Source organism: Lygodium microphyllum, chromosome 4, assembly GCF_053477565.2.
Source record: "Lygodium microphyllum isolate KBCC chromosome 4, Lygodium_microphyllum_v1.1.10, whole genome shotgun sequence".
NCBI lineage: Eukaryota > Viridiplantae > Streptophyta > Polypodiopsida > Schizaeales > Lygodiaceae > Lygodium > Lygodium microphyllum.
The window spans coordinates 79,205,998-79,228,097 of NC_141138.1; the positions used below are offsets into that span (position 1 = coordinate 79,205,998).

At 42.4% G+C, this 22,100-nt stretch overlaps 1 protein-coding gene across 4 annotated transcripts in view; it reads right to left on the reverse strand.

Moving 5' to 3' along the window:
- The window catches only part of LOC148037217 (DHBP synthase RibB-like alpha/beta domain-containing protein), a 74,814-nt gene that overhangs the window by 7,211 nt on the left and 45,503 nt on the right, over window positions 1–22,100 (reverse strand). For 2 of the 4 annotated variants that reach the window (XM_087676153.1, XM_087676154.1), the window contains exons 2-8: window positions 20,812–20,927; window positions 18,707–18,760; window positions 18,574–18,598; window positions 18,363–18,500; window positions 18,092–18,258; window positions 17,934–18,015; window positions 17,538–17,636 (exon numbers count right to left, since the gene is read on the reverse strand). In XM_087676153.1, the coding sequence (XP_087532279.1) occupies window positions 17,538–17,636; window positions 17,934–18,015; window positions 18,092–18,258; window positions 18,363–18,500; window positions 18,574–18,598; window positions 18,707–18,760; window positions 20,812–20,927 (681 nt within the window). Of the gene's footprint in view, window positions 1–17,537; window positions 17,637–17,933; window positions 18,016–18,048; window positions 18,259–18,362; window positions 18,501–18,573; window positions 18,599–18,706; window positions 18,761–20,811; window positions 20,928–22,100 lie in introns of all 4 variants that reach the window. The other 2 variants (XM_087676155.1, XM_087676156.1) reach the window with 2 other exon arrangements.

A 22,100-nucleotide genomic window follows, 5' to 3' on the forward strand; every position in this document is an offset into this window, starting at 1 on the left:
TCAGAATTTCTAAAAATTATAGCAAGCAATTTGATGTAATTAGCAAATTTAATCACATTCCCTCAAAAAATGTCTAAAATGCACATTGTCCAAGGTGCAAAAAAGTGCTCAGACACACTGAAAATGCAAAAGCCCCAAAATTTCTTGACCCAAAATACACGAAATCGGTCTATTTCAGACTACATTTGCCAATCTCTGAGCTGAGAACAAAAGCCCCAAATTTTTTATCCAAATTTGCACAATATCTCTACATAAAATGTGTCCCAGACACTTGCTAAGCAAAGAGATGTTGCCTGGGCACAAGCACACCCCTTCCAGTGAATGAGATCTGAATAAAATTTTGATTTAAAATTTTTATTTTACCTCCGAATCCGAGCTGTGGTGGCAGACCTAGCAACGCAGGTGGCAGCTAAGGTCGAGCTAGAGTGGTGAGTGGCTACTAGCAAACTTGGCGGTGCAAAGGACCAGACAGGTGGTGTAACGTGTCCACTTGTATCTTCCAGGACACGTCTTAGTAGTCCATCAGAAAGGATGTCTAGGAAGCTCCGCCCGGCACTCCCATGGAATGTTACGAGATTTGCGATCTAGGGCTTTCCGCGTCTGCCACGTAGACGAAGTATTCCGGCCGTTCCCACTTAGGATCGACCTGAATTAGGGTTTTCCTTATTGGTCATTTCCTAACGGCAACTAGCGTCGAATCCAAACGAACTACTTTACGCAGAAACGCCAGGTCCGAAGCGGGCACGCTGCACTTGGTTCAAGGAGAATGGGAAACGAGAGGGATGCAAAGCTCAACCTCTCTGCCATAAGGCATAGTCTCATTCCATTCCCCTAAAACAGCATAAATCGGGTTTAATCTTAACTCTAGGTCAACGCTTTTGTTGTTCGTGTTCTTTACCGATCTTCCTATTGTCCATCGTGATTTGAGAAAAGTTCCCAGCCAACCGGGACCACCCATCCGTAGGACGGACCTATGGCCCATCCTCTGCACTTTCTTCAAGTTGTTTTAGTTATTTAATTACCTAACACATTAGTTGAACACGTAACAACCAGCTTCTTTAATTAACCCGTTAGGCACTGGTTCCTTCACGTAATCTTATCACTTGACATAGAAAAACAATATCAAACAAGTTCCTTATTAACAGATTATCATATTTATCTTTGAAACACAAAGAGTCCAGCCCGTAGGCTTATCCACAATCCGCCCGAAGGCTATCCAGCAATCCACAGGGATCACTAATCCAAGTTTCCGCCCGTAGACTAGTATGCGGGCCTCGAGATCCAATCCCGAGTCACGTTAGCCTCTTGTGCAAGGCTTGGAAGCCGAGGGATTTACGGCCAGAGCCCCCTCTGCATAGAAACATGAAACAGAAAACAGGAACGGGGAATGGGGACGGGGACGGGGACGGGGACAGGAACGCCAAACCTAGGAAACGGGGACGTGGGAACGGGAACGGCATTTAAAAAATCAAAATTCATGAAAAAAAATTAATATTTCACTCATAATCCATGTGGACTCTGGAGTGTTAAAACTTAAAACCAAGGTATATAATCCACAAGGACAAATCATTTTAAGTTTTAACTTTAAGATATCATGCATTATTCTAAAACTGATCATTAAAAATTGAATTGCAACTTATAAGGCTCAAGAGGTAAGCTATTCAATTATAAATAATAAAATCCATAATACATATGCCAAAAATCATAAATGATAAAACAATGAGCAATGAACTAAACTTAAAAGTCTAAGCTAAAAGAACATGCCTATGGTACCATTGCCAAAAAACTTAAAAGATTACAAATATGAAATTGAAGTCTAATCTTTGAAAGAACGTGCTCATTGTCCCAAAAAAGAATACAAATATAAAGTCTAATCTCTAGACTGAAGCAAAATGCGGCATGCCAAAATAGCCCAAAGGGCAACTGCAAGACTCAAGTACAAATATAATATTGGCATGGCACAACTGTCAACAACCCAAGTGTCACAGTGTCATCAATGATCATAATATCATATATAATGTAAATGTGTCATGTATCATGAAACTCCTGATAAGTAAGCTAAATCAAAGATCATGATTATGATCTGAAGCTGCTCTAGCCACTCCTGAAATGCCAGCCTCATCATCATGTGTACCATGAATTGTTGCATCTCCCTCAACATCAGCATGTGTCTCCTCTTCTTGCTGCATCTCCCACTCTGTGAATGGATCAGGCTTTGTTGTCATACTGTTACATAACATCCTCAAATTAGCACTAACGAATACTAGATCGTTTGCCCTCTCCACACCAAGACAGTTCCTCTTCTTTGAAGCAATGTGAGCGTAGGTACTCCACAATTGCTCCAAACAACAGCAGCTAATTGACTGACTCAAAATACGGATGGCTAGTTGCTGCAACTCAGGACCATCTGAACCATAGTCCTCCCACCACAAAGCTGCCCCAATCTTCCAGCGATCCTCTTGTGCATCCCCACAACCAAAAGAACCCCGAAAGGTCCTATAACATGAAAGTTGATCTCTGATCTTTCGTCTAGTGCCATGATCAGGCACTAGACGAGACAATATAAGTCTCCATGCATCCATAATCTCACTGTCATTCTCATGACCCTTGCCCTGGAACTCAGGATCCACAACAAATGCAGCTCCATGCATGGGTGAGCTATAGGAGTTTCACCTCGTCACAACTAAATGGTGTATTTCCTCATACGTCTCATCATTTGGTGCTAACTCCTGCAACTTTTCATTCAGCCTATCCATAGCCTCATATACCTTGCCAATGCAAGGTTGCATAGCATCCATAACCCTCAATAAATGTACAATGGGTGATACCATAGCATCTATCCGCTTTACATCATCCCAAAAAGTGGAGTTATTTGCTTTCTCCAAGCATAAGATACTTGTAGGAGTATCTGTCAATGTTGATGAGGTAAACTCATCACTAAGAAATAACTACCTCAAGGCACCACTGCATTCTCTTAACCTGCCTAGCATCAAGAAGTTAAAGGCAAATCTGGTATCAGAGTATTTTAAAAGTGTCTTCTTCGACCGCAAAGAGAAGTGATGGCGAAGAAACTGGTGATTCAAAACAAAGCTAACCATTTGAGCTCCTTGCTCTATGACAGGTGCAATCCATGACAGGTTACCAATATCCTTTAGTAGGTTGTTCAAGCAATGAGCCATACAATATGAAACTGTGATATGCGGATAATATCCCTGAATAATAGCACTTGCTGCCCTATTTGCAGGCTCTCCATCTGCAACAAATCCCACAACATGATCTGGGTCAATAAGCTCAACACCTGTAACCCACTCTGCTGCAAGTACATCTGCTGACTTTCCTGTCCCCGATGCATCATGTGAAGATATAAAATACATTTCCCCACGAGAATAAGCAACCATACCATGAATGGATCGCTTGCGTGTATCACTCCAACCATCAGCAATCAAGGAAACTCCATTTTTAGCCCACATGCTCTTTCTAGTCACTGTTGCTTGCTCAACAAGGCGCTTTTCCTTGTCGAGCAAAGTGGTGCGTAAGGTCTCTGATGATGGAGGTACATACGAAGGGTCATACTCACCAATCTTCTTGCACATTAATTTAAAATACTCTGACCTGGCTGCACGAAATTGAATGTGGTCATGATAAAAAAAGCGTGCCACTGATGTATCCACCTCTTCCTTCTTCTTGGGATCCCAACTAGCATCAAGTGTGCTTTGTCTACGTACAACATGTGGCGTTGTTGATGCCATGGCCGATGCAATGCTTGTAGTAGGTGTGGAGGTAGCACTTCCTGATACTGACCCTGCTCTAGATACATCTGATGGGGATGGTGTCACAAAAGTTGCAAAGTCAACTGCAACACGTCGTGGTCTAGATGCAAGATAAGCTTGTTGACCTGCTACACAGTCACAAAGCTCCCTTTGCTTCTCCAAAGTTACATTTGGACAAAACTGCACCTCTGAATTTGGCTCATGTAGGAGATGAGCTCGGACCTGATTATGCATAAATATTAAAATGGAACAAGTGGCAATTGATAGTCCATATTCTAATATTTAAGTAACTTTGAAAAATTAAAATCAATAAAAATTTGAAATACAAATGCTCGGCTCAATGGGTTACCTTGTTTGCTTCACTAGTTCGCTTGTATGGGCAAAGCTTGCAAGTCCATGGTCGAGATCCTCCACTACTCAAAGGGCGGTCAGCATTTACTTCTTCCTACCATGACCAATCATTAGACCTTCTTCCTCGACCACCAACCCGACGAGCGAGGCGGGAAGATGAAGCCATTTATGATTTCAGACTGAAAATTGAAGGTCTTAGGTTCAAGAGTCGAGAGAAGGAAAAATTGAAGGCTGAAAATTGATTATTAAAGGCTCGAGAGAAGGGAGAATGCTCAAGAGTCAAGACTCACTCAAGAGTCGAGAGAGAAGGCAAAGGGAGAGAAGGGAGAAGAAGAAGAAGGTTCATGGAAGAAGGAAGAAGAGAAGGGAGAAGTGAAGAGAAGGTAGAAGGAAGAAGAGAAGGAAGAGAAGAAAGAGAAAGAAGAGAAAGAAGAAGAAGAAAGAGAAGGAAGATGTTGGAGGTGGGAGGAGAAAGAAGAGAAAGAAAAAGAAGGAAGAGAGGGAAGAGAAGGAAGAGAAGAAAGAAGAAGAAGGAAGAGGAAGAAGGTGACTGGGCCCTGGGGCCTGGGGGCAGGATGCAGGCGGGAGCAGGATGCAGGCGGGAGCAGGACGTAGGCCAGGACTAGGCGCAAGCAGAAGCAGGCGGGAGCAAGACGCAGGAGAACTGGGCGCAGGCGGAAACAGAATGCGGGCGGCCGGCCGTAGGTTATTTTTGCCACGTGGCCTTCCCTGTCTGAAACGGGACAGGGAACGTTCCATCATTTGGAAACGCGGTCCGCGACGGATACATGCCGGGGACGGCGATTCCACGTGCCGAGAGGCCGTTCCGGCCGTTTCCTGTCACTATGCCCCTCTGGCACCCAAGCATCCTCCTGCTCCAAGTAGCGCTCAACGGAGAATCCTCTCGCGGCGGGCTCGGTCCACTTGCCCGGTGCGGTTAACAACCCCCTTGGTTAGGGTCAGGCAGGCAGCCGGGGGTAACTGAAGCTGCCTCTCCCTTCAGGCCTTCAACCTGAAGTATATCCATTTATCTTTTAATTCATTAATCAAACAAAGCCAAACAGTGCTCTAAAATCTGTAGCAAGCACAAACATTTCCATTTATCGTTTTTGTTGTTGGCAAACTGCTAAGGAATGAATTCTTCCTTTTGAATGCATCCAGCACTCGATCCGGGATAACTTGCAACTTGGCAAGATCCCCTATATCCTGGGTTAGGGCGTACCCTATTAACCCGACTTGGTCAAACCTTAAGTTCATGAGTTATTTCAGTTTATCGGCTGGTCTTTAGTTTCCAATCAATCTTCTTTACTCAAGAAAGATACTAAATTAGGATGATTATTCATCCTCTTGCAAGATAACTTGCGTAAGGACTTGCCATCCTCGTTGCGAGAATTTGGCCATTCCCTTGTGATCCAATCACAAGATCGTATGACTCCGCACTTGTTGCGCAAGTGTCGCATCGAACTATGCGACAATGGAGTCATGAAACAATCTGTTTCAGGTTACTAGGCTGACGTCGTTAGACCTAGGGTTTCCAAGTTTCATCTTGTAAGATTCTTAGGGAAAAACCCTTGCTTACTTTCCAATTTCATTTCACTGTCCCCTACATTTAGTGAATGTGGGTAAGTATTTAAGGTATAGGAGTTTCAGTTTTAGCGATACGTAACGATTAGGTCACGTGTTAATTTCCTAGTGAATTTCTTGGAATTCAACTCTCTCTAAATGAGTACTCCGCGGTTTAGGTGTTTTAGGTTCATACCAATTTTGTTAACTCTAGAAAATAATTACGTGATCATTTCCACATGACTCGTTGTCTATGCGTAAATTAATTTTTCAACCTTAACCTATCGATTAAGGCCAGGCATAGGTTAGGTTAATTCCAACTAATCTTCCTATACTTTGCGAACAAAATTCATGCTAAACAAGCAACCTTTTACTTGATAATTTATGCAATTGACAAACGATATTTTCCTAGAGTTTATGCATCGTAAGAATCATTTCATGCTTGCACTTTTCATGATGATTCATTGCGAAGAGGATATGGTTTAAATCGTGCGATAAGCAATTTATACTTCTAGGCTTGGACAATAATCTAGATTATAATTCATTTCAATACATAAAGCTATTTGCTAGAAATGCATTTATGCTTCCTTTATTTTGCATGTTTTATTGAAGCATTAATGACAAAGTTCCTTCATCGTGAGCATTTAGGACAAAATTTATATCCGATATCTAACAATTAACCTTGCATGATTGAATTATAAAAATATCAAATAAAAATTAGGAAGGAAAACTTGGGCTTGGGGTGAGATATCCACGTGGATGCTGGGAGACGACCCTCCCGCGGCTACGCCTTGGACTTTCTTAGGAGGCATTTCCGCTGTGGAAGCAGCTTTACAACTCCTTGATATTCCACCGTGGCTCTCTTTTGCAATAACTTGCACCGTCCGTCAAAAGCAGTTTTAGAAGGCTTCCTCCTTGGAGTCGGAAATTCGAAAGGGTTGTTTCAGAATCTTTCACAATTAAGACCCATTAAGCCATGGGGAAGGCTTAATGGCCTTTGTAAGGACTCGCACGAACGGGGAATAACAAGGTGTGGAATTCCTTACGAGGGTTTTTGAGTGGGAAAGGGAGGTGTTAAAAGCCCTCAACACTCTCTTCTCTCTTTTGAGTGGGGGAAAAGAACAAAGCCCCAAAGGTATTTTGCATGGGGTTTCAAGAGCACAAAGGAAGGGCTTAAGGGGGTTTTTACGATAGGGGGTTTCAAGATGCCTCAAGGGAAGGGCCTTAAAGAGGATTCAAGGAAAAACCGGGGAGATAAGATCTTAAAGGTCAAATTCCTTTTATGGGGAAAAGCCCTAAGGGGAAAACTCCAAGGGAAATAGAACCTTAAAGGTTATAAGTAAGGGTCTAAGGACCCTTAGGCAAATTAGGAGAAAAAGGCTTACGAGGGTTTAAACATGGGTGGTTGGTGGCGTGGGGGGGGGGGGGGGGGGGGGGGAGGGGATGTTTCAACTATGGGAAGGGGGCTTAAGGGGGGAAAGGGAGGCTTATGAAGCTCCTTCTAGAAGCTTCTGGAAGGTCCTTAGACAAATTAGGAGAAAAAGGCTTACGAGGGTTTAAACATGGGTGGTTGGTGGCGCGGGGGGGGAGGGCGGGGGGGGGGGGGGGGGGGGGGGGGGGGGATTCAACTATGGGAAGGGGGCTTAAGGGGGGAAAGGGAGGCTTATGAAGCTCCTTCTAGAAGCTTCTGGAAGCTTCTACGTGAAAAACCCGGGAGATAAGATCTTAAAGGTCAAATTCCTTTTATGCGGAAAAGCCCTAAGGGGGAAACTCCAAGGGAAATAGAACCTTAAAGGTTATAAGTAAGGAAGGTCAAATTCCTTTTATGGGGAAAAGCCCTAAGGGGAAAACTCCAAGGGAAATAGAACCTTAAAGGTTATAAGTAAGGGTCTAAGGACCCTTAGGCAAATTAGGAAAAAAAGGCTTACGAGGGTTTAAACATGGGTGGTTGGTGGGGGGGGGGGGGTTTCAACTATGGGAAGGGGGCTTAAGGGAAAGGGAGGCTTATGAAGCTCCTTCTAGAAGCTTCTGGAAGCTTCTACGTGTTCTAAGAGGGAGAATACAGTCAGCGGCCGGCCTTAAGGCTGGCGTAGGTCCTTAGCAGCAAGGCGACTCCATGGCGGCGGCCTGTTTACGCTGCTGCAGCAGCAGCTCCCGGTCATCCTCCCCTCTCTCAAGGCCTTCCCCTCTCACACTCAGCATATGGCATGGCGGTTGTTATTCCTTCGTCCTTTCTCCCTCACGGCAGCCCTCCTCTGTTTAAATAGGGGAGGGGAGGGGGATCCTCCCTCCCTAACGTGTCGACGGGCATGGCCATATCTCCCTGCGAGCTCTACCGAGGAGCTTCCGCATCGTTTCTATTCCCCTCCCCTTCCAGCACAACAGTCGGCTGGGGAGGGGAATAAGAAAAAAAAATTGCATTATCCTAAAGAAATTATCAAAATTGCCATATCATTATCCCCCTTTCCTATAAGGGGTAGTTCACGCGAAGAAAAAAATTTAGAACGTTACAGGTAGCCGCTGGTCAGGGATTGGGATGCAGAGCTAGAGGGCGCCTGTAGCCGCAAGTGGCGCAATTGGCACAAGCAACTGGTGACTACTCAGGTGGCGCGCAGGGAGCAGATCGACGCGTGTGTTAGCAGAGTATTTGTCAGCTCATGTGTGAGTCTGAGCTTGATCTGGGCTGGGCATTTTTATTAGGTATTTTAGGTATTTTTCTGGTGTGGCATTTTATGCCAGTGGAGCATTTTATGCACCAGTCGACCAACATTAAATGCTGTCCGACCAGCATTATTGCTCCCCACTTTTTCAGCCTATTTATACTCAGTGGCTCCTCCTCAGTCAGTCACATCATCTTCACCATCTGCAGACTCTGTGGAGAGAGGAGCCAGTGCCAGTGCCCACGCAGCCAGTGACTCACTGTTGTATGCGACTGTCTCGTGTTCAGATATATGGATTCCATTTCCCGTGCATACATCTGAGTTCTCATCTGTATCGTGTTCTTTTCTTTTCTCTTTTTGTCTTGTGTTTCAGCAGTTTATTTCAGCACATGTTTATGCTTCCATTGCTGCTCCACTTCTGACATGGTATCAGTTTTCAGGATTTGTGTTTCTGCTGTGTTTTCTTGCTGATTTCAGGACTGTTTTGTACCCCTGCTGATCAGACGACTGCTGTCGCAGCCAGGCGACCTGTTTTGGGGCTGTTTTCAGCCTGCGTTTTTTGCAGTTTTGCCATCACCTGCTGCCTCCGCACCCTCTGCTGCCTACGCACCCTCTGCTGCCTGCGTTTTTCATCTGCAGCTGCTGGCGACAGTTTTCTACCTGTTTTTCTCCAGTTTACAGCCTGCGTTTTGCTGATTCAGCATCTCTCATGGCTGGGTGACTGTTAGTTCAGGCCGTTTTCTCTGTTTTTGGCAGTTTTTGACTGATTTTTTGACTTTTTGCAGCAGATTTTGTCTTCTATTGATCAGCTTTTGGGTTATATTGCATGTGAACTCTCTTTTTCTGTAGTCTGTGCTTGTGTTTTGGCTGAGTTTCCTCTCTAAATTCCATCTCTTCTCTACTTCTCTTCTTCTCCTCTCCATATGGCTCCTCCGTGCACTTCCCCTGATGATAAGTTGCATGAGACATCCTTGAGATTACAGGGGCTGCTTCCGGCACATTATGGAGGTGAGGCTTATGTAGCTACACTTCAGAGAGGGGTGACGGGAAGAAGTCGTCGAAGGCCCAGTGTTACCGCTGTGGCAAGAAGGGACATTTGCGGAAGGACTGCAAGAAGTTAGCGGCTTCCAGGAAGAAGGAGCAGAAGACGAAGCGGGATGCTGACTCTACCGATGAGTGCTCTCCTTCATCAGACTCTGACTCCGCTCCTCCGACCAAGGTGAAGTCCAAGGTGCGGAAGGGCTCCTCTTCTTCGGATCGCGGGAAGGGCTTGGTGGCCCCTTCCTCGGCTGCTTTCTAGTGATGGTGATGAGGTCATCCCTCACGACTCTCTTGTGCCAGAGAGGGAGTGTGAGCGGGTGTTCAGATGGGGCAGCCGCGCCTCATCTATATTTTTATACAGGTGCACAGGTTCCAGAGAGGGACGTCCCTGACGCATCGACTTCAGTCTGGCGGAATCAAATCCTGGAGCTGGGATTGACATCCAAGTTCATGATGAGCTGGTTATCTGACAGAGAGCGGGAGGTTTTCGTCTGGAGCTCACATGAGGGGACACTTTGGCGGTCTGGCCAAAGGCGGGAATTCATGGTCACCTATGTTCAGAGGCATTTTTGACAGGATGGTCTTGTATGCTCTTGCGAGACATTGGTGATGGACACAGAGACATGCTATGATCTTCTCTATTTTCAGGTGTTTGGTACGATCGACATCGACATTAGGTTCTCTCCGAGGCACCTTGGTGGTGGCTTGATCACCCATTGCTTGGGTATCCATGGTTCTACTTGGTGGTTCTATGTTGTATAGTTTCTGATCCCTATTCATTGTACTATTGTATTGTATCAGATCACTCATGATCTGAGAGAGGGTGTTAGCAGAGTATTTGTCAGCTCATGTGTGAGTCTGAGCTTGATCTGGGCTGGGCATTTTTATTAGGTATTTTAGGTATTTTTCTGGTGTGGCATTTTATGCCAGTGGAGCATTTTATGCACCAGTCGGCCAACATTAAATGCTGTCCGACCAGCATTATTGCTCCCCACTTTTTCAGCCTATTTATACTCAGTGGCTCCTCCTCAGTCAGTCACATCATCTTCACCATCTGCAGACTCTGTGGAGAGAGGAGCCAGTGCCAGTGCCCACGCAGCCAGTGACTCACTGTTGTATGCGACTGTCTCGTGTTCAGATATATGGATTCCATTTCCCGTGCATACATCTGAGTTCTCATCTGTATCGTGTTCTTTTCTTTTCTCTTTTTGTCTTGTGTTTCAGCAGTTTATTTCAGCACATGTTTATGCTTCCACTGCTGCTCCACTTCTGACAGCGTGCTGGAGCAGGCACCTATAGCTAGCAAACAACTGGCGGACAAAGGGCGCTACAGGTGGAAGCATTGCAAGCACTGGTAGTGTGGCAGAGGCAATGGGTGCTTGACTGGGAGCGCAGGTGGTCCAAGCAATGTGGCTGACACAGGCAAGCTTGACGAGCTGCCCAGATTAGCTGACGAGCTGGACCGGCTAGCGGGCGCCTATCTAGAGACGCATTGAACTACAGGTGACACTTGGACTAAATGCCAAGGAGCTGGAGCTACGAGCTGATGTACAACTGAGGGGTGGCCGCTCAGCAAGTGGTGGCCAAGAGCTGAGCTAAGCAAAGGGCTGCTCTGATACCAAATGTTAGAAGGACAAATCGAAGCTCAACTGAGAGTACAGTTGACAGTGAGAAGAATGTAAGAGTATGATAGTCCGGCACCTGATGCAATCATTACAAGAGTATAAGGTACAAGTACAAAGTAGAACCCTTAAACCTTAGGGTTGTAAGAGGGTGTTCACACCCAAAGGGTATAAAACACAATAAGTGCCCAAACTATGTAACATAGACACATAAAATAAAAGGAAATAAATCTAGGAAAAAAAAACCTCTCGTAAGGAGAGTAAAAAGTGCCCCAGTGTCCTCCTGAGAATCACCAACACTTCTCTGTGAGTGTAGGCGTGAGTCAAACCCAACACATATTTGGTGCTTGTGGTTTTTGACTCCTTAGCCTTAATTGTCTCCTCTCTGAATCTTCTTCTCCTTCTTTGTCTCCACTTTTACTCATGAATTCTTTTTGACATTCTTTGATAGACTTCATGGTGTCTTGGCTCTTCTTGATCTTCTTAGTCTCCTTTGTCTTCTTGGACTTCCTTTCCTTCATGGTCCTTACCTTGGTCCTTCCTTTGAAAAGTTGCTCTTTGACTTTAAATCTTATGGTATTCTCTTTTGATGGATACATAAAGATACATTCCTTTGGCTTGATAGACATTTCGTGGCGTGAATAATCTAGGGATATATATACTTTGGGATTTTAGTTGTCTTTTGCTCAATGGCATTTAGTGATTTATAAGCCATTACAAAGGCTTTTGATAAACTTGGGCACTTATACATGGTGGAAATAGAACATTGTTATTGCGGGATACGAGGTCTTACCACTTGGCATTTTCGCTCAATGGTAGTGTCTAATCCCAATTACAAAAGGAAAAAGAAGTTTTGACCAATGAAGGATTCCACAAAGTATAGCCTTTTATGCAGAGATCTATCTTTAAAAGAGTACAAGCAACACTTTACAAACAACTAGTTTAGAATGGGTAGTGTGAACAAGCCTTTTGTGCTTCATAGAACCAGCTCCACTTTATCAAGTTGTGAATGCAGCTCAAAAATAACAAGTTCAGGACAGCAAACAATGTGAATGCAGATTTCAAAGTATCCAATGTGCATAGGTCTTGTGGATAACCAGTGTGTGGAGTAGGTGTGAAAGAGGCTTTATGAATGGGATTTTTTTAAAACCTTAATGCTAAGGTTTAAGAGGGCTTTTTTTAAAAAAACTTATCATTAATTGCACCTGCACTGATTACATGAGGACAAAAATATCCGACACCACGTTCGATTGATGACTCCTTGCTTGAGATGCAGACAACCAACAATTTCAACTGATTGAATTTTAAGCCAAGCCTTTCAATGGTTGCAAACCTCTCCTCCTTGACAATGGGAGCTTTGTAAACCAACTAAAATGATAATGAGAATGATATATCTTAATACCTTCCTTGAGTGAAACCTCTTCCACACCTCCAATGCACTTGACACTCTTGTAAGCCTTGTTGGGTATTTCACTCACGCCTCACTTACACCTACGCTCACATAGGAGTGTCGGTGATCAGTAGGACACTGGGGCACTTTTTACTCTCGGTAGGAGAGATTTTTTCCCCCAAACTTATGGTATTATTTCGTATGTGCTTATGACACACACTTACGGGCACTTGCCGTGTCACAACCCCTACAACCCTAAGGTTTAAGGGTTGTACCTTGTACTTTCAGATCACACTCTTTCAGTCTATTGTATCGGGTGTCGTGCTTCACTCTCTACTGTCTACTAGTTTTCTGTGCTGAGCTTCGATCCTATCCTCTCTCACAAACCTTTGAACTAAAGCCTTGAACCTCGAGCAGCACCTCCTTCCTTGTCTTAAACACCTTCAACCTTATGCAGCTATGCATGCCTCTCTCCCTCATAGCCTCAAGGAAAGCGGCTCTAATACCATTTTGCAAAACATAGTTGAGCAAGAAGATAAGATGAGCTATGAGGGAAAGAACAAGAAAAAGTGAAGAAACACGATGCCACCAAATAGACTTGATTGATAGCAAGTACAATGTTATATAGCCTTTCAGCTATGCCACTCTTCCCTCTCTTTGCTTATGGGATACAACCCTTTCTATCTATCGCACTTGTCACTTTTGAACTTTACCTTGTTGTGCCTTTAGCATTGCCTTTAGCATTGTCTCTAGCACCATACTTTTCACAAGCATTTCTACAGATCTTATAGTAGGATTGCCCCATACAAATCGAGGTCATAATGCAATTTAGGTTGCGGTCAACTAATTCATGAAAATGGCACAATCTATTCCTACAAAGACAACCATGAAAAGCCACAAGTTGACTGGTCTCTTTGTCGAACATCTTTATGGACTTTATGGTTTACCCAATGAAATAGTCAATGAGGGATTCTAAATTTACTGGCCATTTCTAGCAAATAATTTTTCCACAAACTAAAAACTTGATTGTCCATGTCATCCTCAAAGCATCCTAAAACCGATGGACTCACCGAAATGACCAATCAAACTATGGATAATGTGCTACATGCACAAGATCGTACTCCCCAAGAGCTCTAGGACCAAGAGTCCCAAAAGTCTGTAATTCAATGACTACCGACAAGTGTTATAAATTGTCTTCGAGATATTGTGGTCCTTTCAAGATTATCGAGAAGATAAGCAACATATCCTATGACCTAGATTTACCTTCAGAACTCCAAGTTAACCCTGTGTTCCACGTTAGTCATTTTTGAAAGATCACCTATCATGAGGACATGTATTTTTCAAACCTCACTTAACATGTGGATTAATTTTTAATCGCATGGTTAAGTAAACTTTGCATGTGTAAGGTCTAACTGGGGTTACAGTAAATTTACGAGCCTGAGACTCGAGGAAATCACGGGATGTCGAAGAAAAAAGTTGCTATAAGTTATGTCGCACAGGTCCTTGGCGGTATCTGGTGCCAGTTGTTGACCTAGGTCATTCATTTGGCCATAAGTGTCAGTTAGTGACACTAGGGAAGTGACATTTAATGGTATCTAACACCAATCTAATGGTCAAAGATGGTGCAAAGACACTCGGGAATGGAAGTGTCTAGCCAATCTAATTATTGGCTAGTCATATTATTTTTCACGGCACCGAAATAATTATTAGATTAATTTTCAATATCTAAAGATTGAAAATTAATATTTAATTACGGATAATGCTGAAAAACCCATTTGGGAAGGCTACCACTTATCAAAAATGCCCATGCAAGTCTGGAAAACGTTTTAGAGGTTGGAGAGATGCATTTTTAGTGTATTCAGCCTGCAAGAGAGAGGAAGGAGATGCTTCAGGTCTGATTTGCAGCCATTGGAGGACCTTCTGAGGCAGCCAAGGACAAGAGAAGACCAATCAACAACAGGTGACACCATCTACAGGTTGTTGAGACAGGGCAGTAGCAGTAAATGACTGATTTTCTTCAGTTCTTTGCATCTACAAGCTATTGAGACAAGGCAACAGCAATAAATGATTGATTTTCTTCAGTTCTTCACGAAGAAAGTCTAAATTTTCTCTCATCTCCCCACCTTTCTACAGCCTTTCTACAGCCAATGCATCTATACATAGGGATAATGTGGATTGGTGGTATGGTACACCAATCATTGGGATGTGGCCATGAGCCACAATGCTGCTAGCTCCTAGGCTCGATGATGAGTTAGTTTGGCTCTATGGCTAGAGTGAGTCTAATGTCTAGTCGCTTTTATATGTGGATGTGGCTTGTATCATGTCTCATGTGTAAGTTGGATCCTAGGGAGACGTTTCATTTTACACCCTTTCTTTCGATGTTGAAATCTATCTTATCTTAGTATTGTGTGTTAATCATGATAGTGTACAGGTAACAACCATAAACTTTATGAGTTTAAAACATACCTAAATTTACTTTGATTGGAAAATTTGTGATACATGACATATTGCAAGGCATATTGGTCTTGAGAGTTATGTTCTATCTTATACATTATTGAGTCAAGCACCTTTTGGATACATAAACTTAAGTGATAAGCTTAAGATACAAAACATAATGTAAAAAAGACTTATCCTATAAGGAGTTTTCAACAACCCCGCATGTATTCATAAAACAACCTTGGGCCCTTCCATGTTCTCATGTGTCAGCTTGTTTGAAGATTAAAGTAATTGGTTACCGGATGTTCAAAGGTTTAGTCTTCTATTTTCTCATGAAATGTTTGGTGATCTATAAATCAAATTTGGTAGAGGTATGAATATTGTTGATATATCTAGGTTGAAATTGAGATGTTGCAAGTGTTGCATGCTCTTCTTCTCATCATAAGGTGTCACTTGAGAAGTATTAGTTATTAATTATGAGAGATCGTGAACATTTGGGTGGTCATTTTGTCACTCTTGATATAGAGCTTGTAAAAGATAGTTGGTAACATGGTTACCATGGTGCAGCATCTTTGATGTTGGTAGAAGAATTCACGCACATCTCTTCCTTTAAGATCAAAATTTATTTAGTAAAATAGATCTTAAATCAAGTTATCATCAGATGAGATTAGATAAATCTGACATATTCAAGACTGCATTTAGAACACAATTTGGTCACTATGAATTTCTAGTGATGCCTTTTGGATTGACTAACGCACCTGCTACCTTTAGTAGAATGATGAATTGCATATTTTTGAAATATTAGCATTGTGTTATAGTATTCTTTGATGATATCTTGGTATTCAGTAAAAATGAGAAAGAGCATTATGAACATCTGTCTTTGGTTTTCAAGTTGTTGAAAGATAATCAATTGTATGCTAATCCGGAAAAGAGTGAGTTCTTTCAACCAGAAATTGAATATCTAGGTCATATTGTGTCATCAGAAGGTATTAAGGTTGACCCTAAGAAGATAGAAGCAATATTGAACTGTCCTATACCCAAAAATGTGCATGAGTTACGTTCTTTTCTAGGTCTTACTAGTTTTTACAGGAAGTTTGTGCGAAATTTTTCATTACTTGCTTTGCCTTTGACTAAACTTTTAAAGAAAGGTATTGTTTATCATTGGTCTGATAATCAACAGAAATCTTTTGAGAGAGAGAGAGATGTTGCTCCTAAAGTTAAGTAGTTTGAGACTAATCAACAGAGGCTGAGAGGGAACCCAGATTTGGCAAGTATTGGTGTAAAAGAAACAAGTTAGGCCATTGAAAACTAAGGAAATAAAGCCAAAAGATTGGCATAGAGAGGATTGGGATAAGCTTGATAAGCAATGCAAGTGCACCATTATCTTGTCTTTGTCAAAGGATGTTTAGTACAATGTCATTGCGACTGAAGGTGGTGCTTATGATTTATGGAAAAAGATATGTGATCTTTATAACAAGCAAAGATGCTTCCCAATTGTATTGGCTGAAGAAGCTTGTGGGGGCCTTCATACGAACGAGGGTACTCCTCTCCCCACTCATTAAACATTTGAAAGAGTTCCACTCCATTTTCGGCCAGCTTACCTCGTAAGGCATTAAGTTTGAGGATAACATTAAATCTTTATTCTTACTTGTCACACTAGCCGAGTCTTGGGATACCTTCCATATTGCTAATGGCAATGTGCACAACCATGGTATAAGAGTTTGGACATAGATGTGCAAAACAATTGGAATCTCTTGGCACATGCATTTTTCAACAGGTTTAGGAGCACAAAGCAGCCATATGAAGCCTTGTTGCAATTGACAGGTGCCTCAAGAGGAAGATGAGTCAACTACCAGATACACGTGCAAACAAGTATTACACACAACTTATACTTCGGATCATCTGTATGAAAGACTGTGAGGACCCAAAGGAAGACTCTTTCGTTTTGGATAGTGATGCTAGCTTAGATTGCTTTGAGGAGTGCCATTGAGACTAAGATGCAGGAACTTTGGCCTGCTTATTTACCTTGGAAAGATAGAATTGGAGTTGACTACTTTGAGCCTGAGCAAGATTTAGCCGGAGATTTTGAGGAGACCCAGCTTATACGAGATGAGGATGCTTTTGAAGGGTTTCCATTGGATGCATATAATTTACCAAGTATCCATGAAGAAGATCCACATGTTGAGCAAGGTATGAATCAGGATTATAATGTTTTTTCAGGTAATGAACTTGATTTTTCTGCAAATCAAGTTGGCCATTATATAGAAGTGATTCTGTGAGATGGTGTGTAGAGTCTGAACTTGAAAGGTTGCTTTTTTCTGGATACACGAAGGGGGTATGCATATCAAGCACTCCAAAAGAGAAAGTACACTATATTTATCTCTGTTGTGATAGTGAAGAAGGTAGTAGATCCTATGGGGGATATAAAAGAGTGGGTATGATAGACAGCCCAGGGGCAGCATCTGGGATGACGGGCTGTGCTATCAGGGTAAGGAAGGAGGTAAGCAGCATGTAATCAGGTAGTACAAGGTTACATAGAGGAGCAAATGTTGAAAGAATGTATTCTCCCATCCATATATGCAACTGACATGGACAATCAAGCATATGATAGTTCAGAGACTTGGAGTTGGCATCAGTGCTATGATATTCTGAATGCAACAATAATTGTTACATTGACATATAAAATTTATGTAGATCAATGTACCTTTCCCCGCCTCAACAGGAAAGGTTTTGTTCCTGTCATATCAACAACAGTGGAGGGATCTGCGATTCGGATTCCTCCATCCACAACAAAGTCCACCCCCTGATAATTCAAACATTGCATGCTGTTACAAGGAAAGTTTTTAATGGGGCAATTGATCACATCTACATCACACTAAGATAACCTGCAAATTCACCAATGTCTGACTTAGAAGTAGCCAGAAGGGATTTCTTTGACAATATGCTACCAATTTTGAGCCTAATCCTTGTTCAAGTATAAGATTATGAAGCAAATAGACCTGCTAAGAAAGCCCCATGAAACACAACCACTCTTTGCCACATCATGCAAGCGCAAGTATCATAAAATCTGCAAATTGCAGTCTTTAAACATGACTATTACCTCTCTTCCTTCCAAACCACTATAGGTATCTGAGATAATAGCTGGATCTAGCAACCATTCATCATCAGCTGGTGTTCGAACACTGTAACAACAGAGTATTAACATTTAGACTCACAACACAGAAATGATCGTCTCGCATGAAGCAAAACCGCTTCAACCTGGTGCAGATTAGAGGATCATCCAGTTCTTGAAGGATAGCTTGACAAATGATATCCTTTGGCATACGAACCCCAACACTTTTTCTTGGTGCACAGCTTTGAGCACTTCCACCAAAGTTTGTACATTGCTTAGGCATTTCTTTGCTTGCAGGAAGTACAAATGTATACTGGCATTTGACAAGATAACATAAAAAGATAAGACTTGCAGTTCGCAAAAATTCAAACACACAAAGCATTTAAAAAGCACTCAGGGACTTAGAGACAGCAGAACTGAAAAAATGTATACAGGTCCAGGAAGGCATTGACGAGCAGCCCGAAAAATGTTAGTGTGACCTTGACTGTTACCACGTGGAAATCCAGTTGTATATGTATCAATATCTTTGAAAGATCGACATAATATGCTTAAAGGCTGAAAAGAGAAATGCCCATCATGTTAGATCACGAAAGAGAGATAAATATTGATCATACCAAAAAATATTTACCTTCTTGGGATCCATGTCCTTGATTCTGTGTGCAAAAAATTTGGCTCAATCAGTGCAGCCTTTAATGTGAGACATGAAAATGTGCAAGTATAAAACTGAAGTAGATTCAAAAAAATGTTGAAGAATGCAGGACCTGTATATACGGTCCACTGATAATGGATTCTTCAGATCACAAACAATTGCATACCTGATCATCAGAAATTTCAAAAGGTAGGATCAGAATATGCAGTCATAAAAGGGATTGTATGAACCAAGAACCATAATGATGTTAAAAGAAAATGCCAGCCAATGAGATGAAGTCAAGAAAAACACAACCATCAAGGGCTTTAATTGAATACATTCTATGCATGCAGAAAATGGCTTGTAGAGGCCCTAGTTTGTGCACTGAAGAGGTATTGGTTGCTGCTATTAATTGGGTGAAACGGCTGTGCTCATCCCATCTTTAAGCTTTTCTCTACATGTCAAAGCCATCTGCAAGAGGTGCTTTTTTCAAACTGGCAAAAATAGCTTTAAATACCTAATCTAAAGGTACTAGCAGACCCTGGCTGGCCACATTGCACCGACTAGTACATAGAAATGGGGGATACAGAGGTGGAGATGGAGGAAAGAGCCACCCAGACGGTTACCAAGGTGAGATGGGGGGCCCACTGCACGGAGGGTTCTTTTTTTGCGTGGCAGGGTGCCTTAGGGTGGCATGGTGAGCAGAATTGATTGCTAGTATGTATACAAACTGGGGCTAAAGAAGTGAAGCTGGAGGAAAGAGAGATCAGGGTGGGTGATACTCCCAATTTATGTCACAGGCATGCTCAATAAGAAATAGTCTAAGACTCTACATAGCTATGAAAGCATGGCAGCACTCAATGGCATGATTTAAGGCACCTCAATTCCTATCCTAGTCATGCTTGACAGTATGTATAAAATTGGCCTGACCTGATACAGAGTAAACCCTATGCCTCTTCCTACAGCACCTCTTCCTACAGCACCTATGCAAAACCTTAATCCTATTCATACTTACCCATCTTATTCTCTTTACGCCTCTTGCCCGTCTTATCTGACATCTCATAGTTCTACCTCCTCGTCCACATCTGCCAAGAATGCATTCCTTGAGAAGACTCATTTCAACACATCAAATTACAACTACTTGGTCAGAATTGATGAAGTATGTTCTTGATTCACAGAACTTGTGGGACTTAGTGCATGGGTTGGAACCCCAACCAAACCCTCGCTTTGCTCCTCCTATGAGTTATCTGCTCTTGGAAAGCACAAAATGCTTCAGACATAGTTGAGTAAAAGCCAGGCCTTCTCCTTGAATTTCAATCACAAAGGCAGCACTTTGACCTTGCATCTAAGATGTTGGAATACTTAAGTGACCACTGCATGGTGAGCTCCAAAAGCCCAATGATCTGCAGGATAAGTGAAAGGCTTCGAAGTACTTAAGATGTTGGAATACTTAAGTGACCACTGCATGGTGAGCTCCAAAAGCCCAATGATCTGCAGGATAAGTGAAAGGCTTCGAAGTACTGATGTCTTGCTTGTAATCAAACTGGCCAATTCTGCAGAGACAATGAATTGTCTACACAACAAGATATTGAAGATCTAAAATGTGAAGTCTTCAGTGACTCAGTTAGCACTTCCTTTTTCTAGAAATATTAACCTGCCTTAGCCTTTTAAGGCATGTTCACATCTTGGTCCCTGTGACCCAAGGTTTGCGGCTGATGCTTTAGATGCTCACCCTGGAAGTAAAGATCTAACAGTTGCTTTACGGACATTGGTTGTTGAGTGGTACTCAATGCAACTTTTTCACATTATGGATCCACCATCATGGTCTTGTTAGAAAGGCAACTGTATTGGACAGGCTTTTTAACCCAACATCAGCATTGGTGAATTATGTTGACAGCCCAAGTGTGCTAACCTGAAATAATATCATTCCCACAGGAAGTACTGCACTGCTTAGCACGAATGTGAGATGTGTTTGACACAACTAAAGCAGGTTTTCTTATGATCACATTCTGAGGCAATCAAATGGCATTCCATAGCAGAGAATTCATATTAGAACAATGTCGATCCTATTTCTAATTGTTAGATCTAGTTCCCTGCTATTAGTAACTGGCAAGATTTGTAAGGAGCACTCTCCAAAAAAAAAGCCAACAGACAATAAAAACTCATTCTTTTCATCTCTAAAATCACACACAATCTCAACAAAAATGAAACACGTGTTTATGGGATTCAGGCACAAACACAGTATCGGTCGGGATTACTCCAACTGCTCCATCCTTAAGCATCTTGATTATAGGTTCCAGTTTCCAAGCATCTGATCCAGTGCTATCAACAGATACATAAACAACTTCTGGAACCTGTTGAAAATAGGGTGCCAGAAGCATCTTATTATATGAACCACTTCATTGAACATTTTACAACATAAATTAGTGTTTTAAGAATGTTTACTACAAATTAATTTCATATTGTCATTATAAAGGTACACTGAACTGGATTGACAAACAATAGTATGTTATTGATCACCATCATGTCCTCATTCTCCAGCCTAGACAATCTTGAAGATAGAGCACATACACAACTTTACACTGCATGTTTAGCTATGCTACAACGGTGTTGATTTTGTAATTGTAGGCAAAAACAGAGCTGAATGTGTGTCTCTTTCTAACCTAGACAAACATGATGGAATGCAAACTTGAGACCACACTACCTAAAAAGGTCATTGGATATAGGATACTGTTTTACTTTGGGTGCAAGTGTTATCTCATGGATTAGCAAGAAGTAACCCACTGTTGCCCTTTCTTCCACTGAGGTGGAGTATCGAGCGGTTCTCCCAACACAAATCATAGATCAAAGTGAAAATCTAGGATGAGCAGGGGCCCAAGAAGTATCATGCACATTTAAAGTCAAAAGCAGGAGGAGTAAAGCGTGTTGGAGGATCAGCTCCTATGCAGGCAGACATGGCGGACAAGCCACCAGACCCTATAGGCCAGGCATGTTGGGCAGGGCAGGTCAGGGAGCATGTCCAGCTGTCGGACCAGCATACATAGCATTTCTAGTCAGTCGGTTGGCCCCATTTTCAGGCGGACCTAACTGCATATATTGCCTATTTATAGGCCATCTTTCATGGTTCTCGTTATTCAGCCTTCTTGTGAGTTGGCATGGCTCTTGAAATCTGTGTCATGCAGTGGTTGCATCCCTGCTCATGAATAGATGGTGCAAATCCCAGTACTCCATCTACTCATATGCTCTCCTCTTACAGCAAGTGAGGGTCCTCATCTGTCTGCAGGCCTCTCTCTCTATGATACACCCTTGTCCTCTCTAAGTTCAGAGGTATCTATAGAGCTCTCTGCACTCCTCATCATACCCTATATTCTAGGGCATGGCCCCAAGCCAAGTATGTCCCCTAGCGGCTGTGGAGACTGAAAAGGTCCAAAAGACAGCTGAATGTAGGATGGAAGTCACCTACAAGGTGTGTATGACCAAAGAAGCAATGTGCTCAAACTAGGTGAGACCACTATAGACATGGTAAT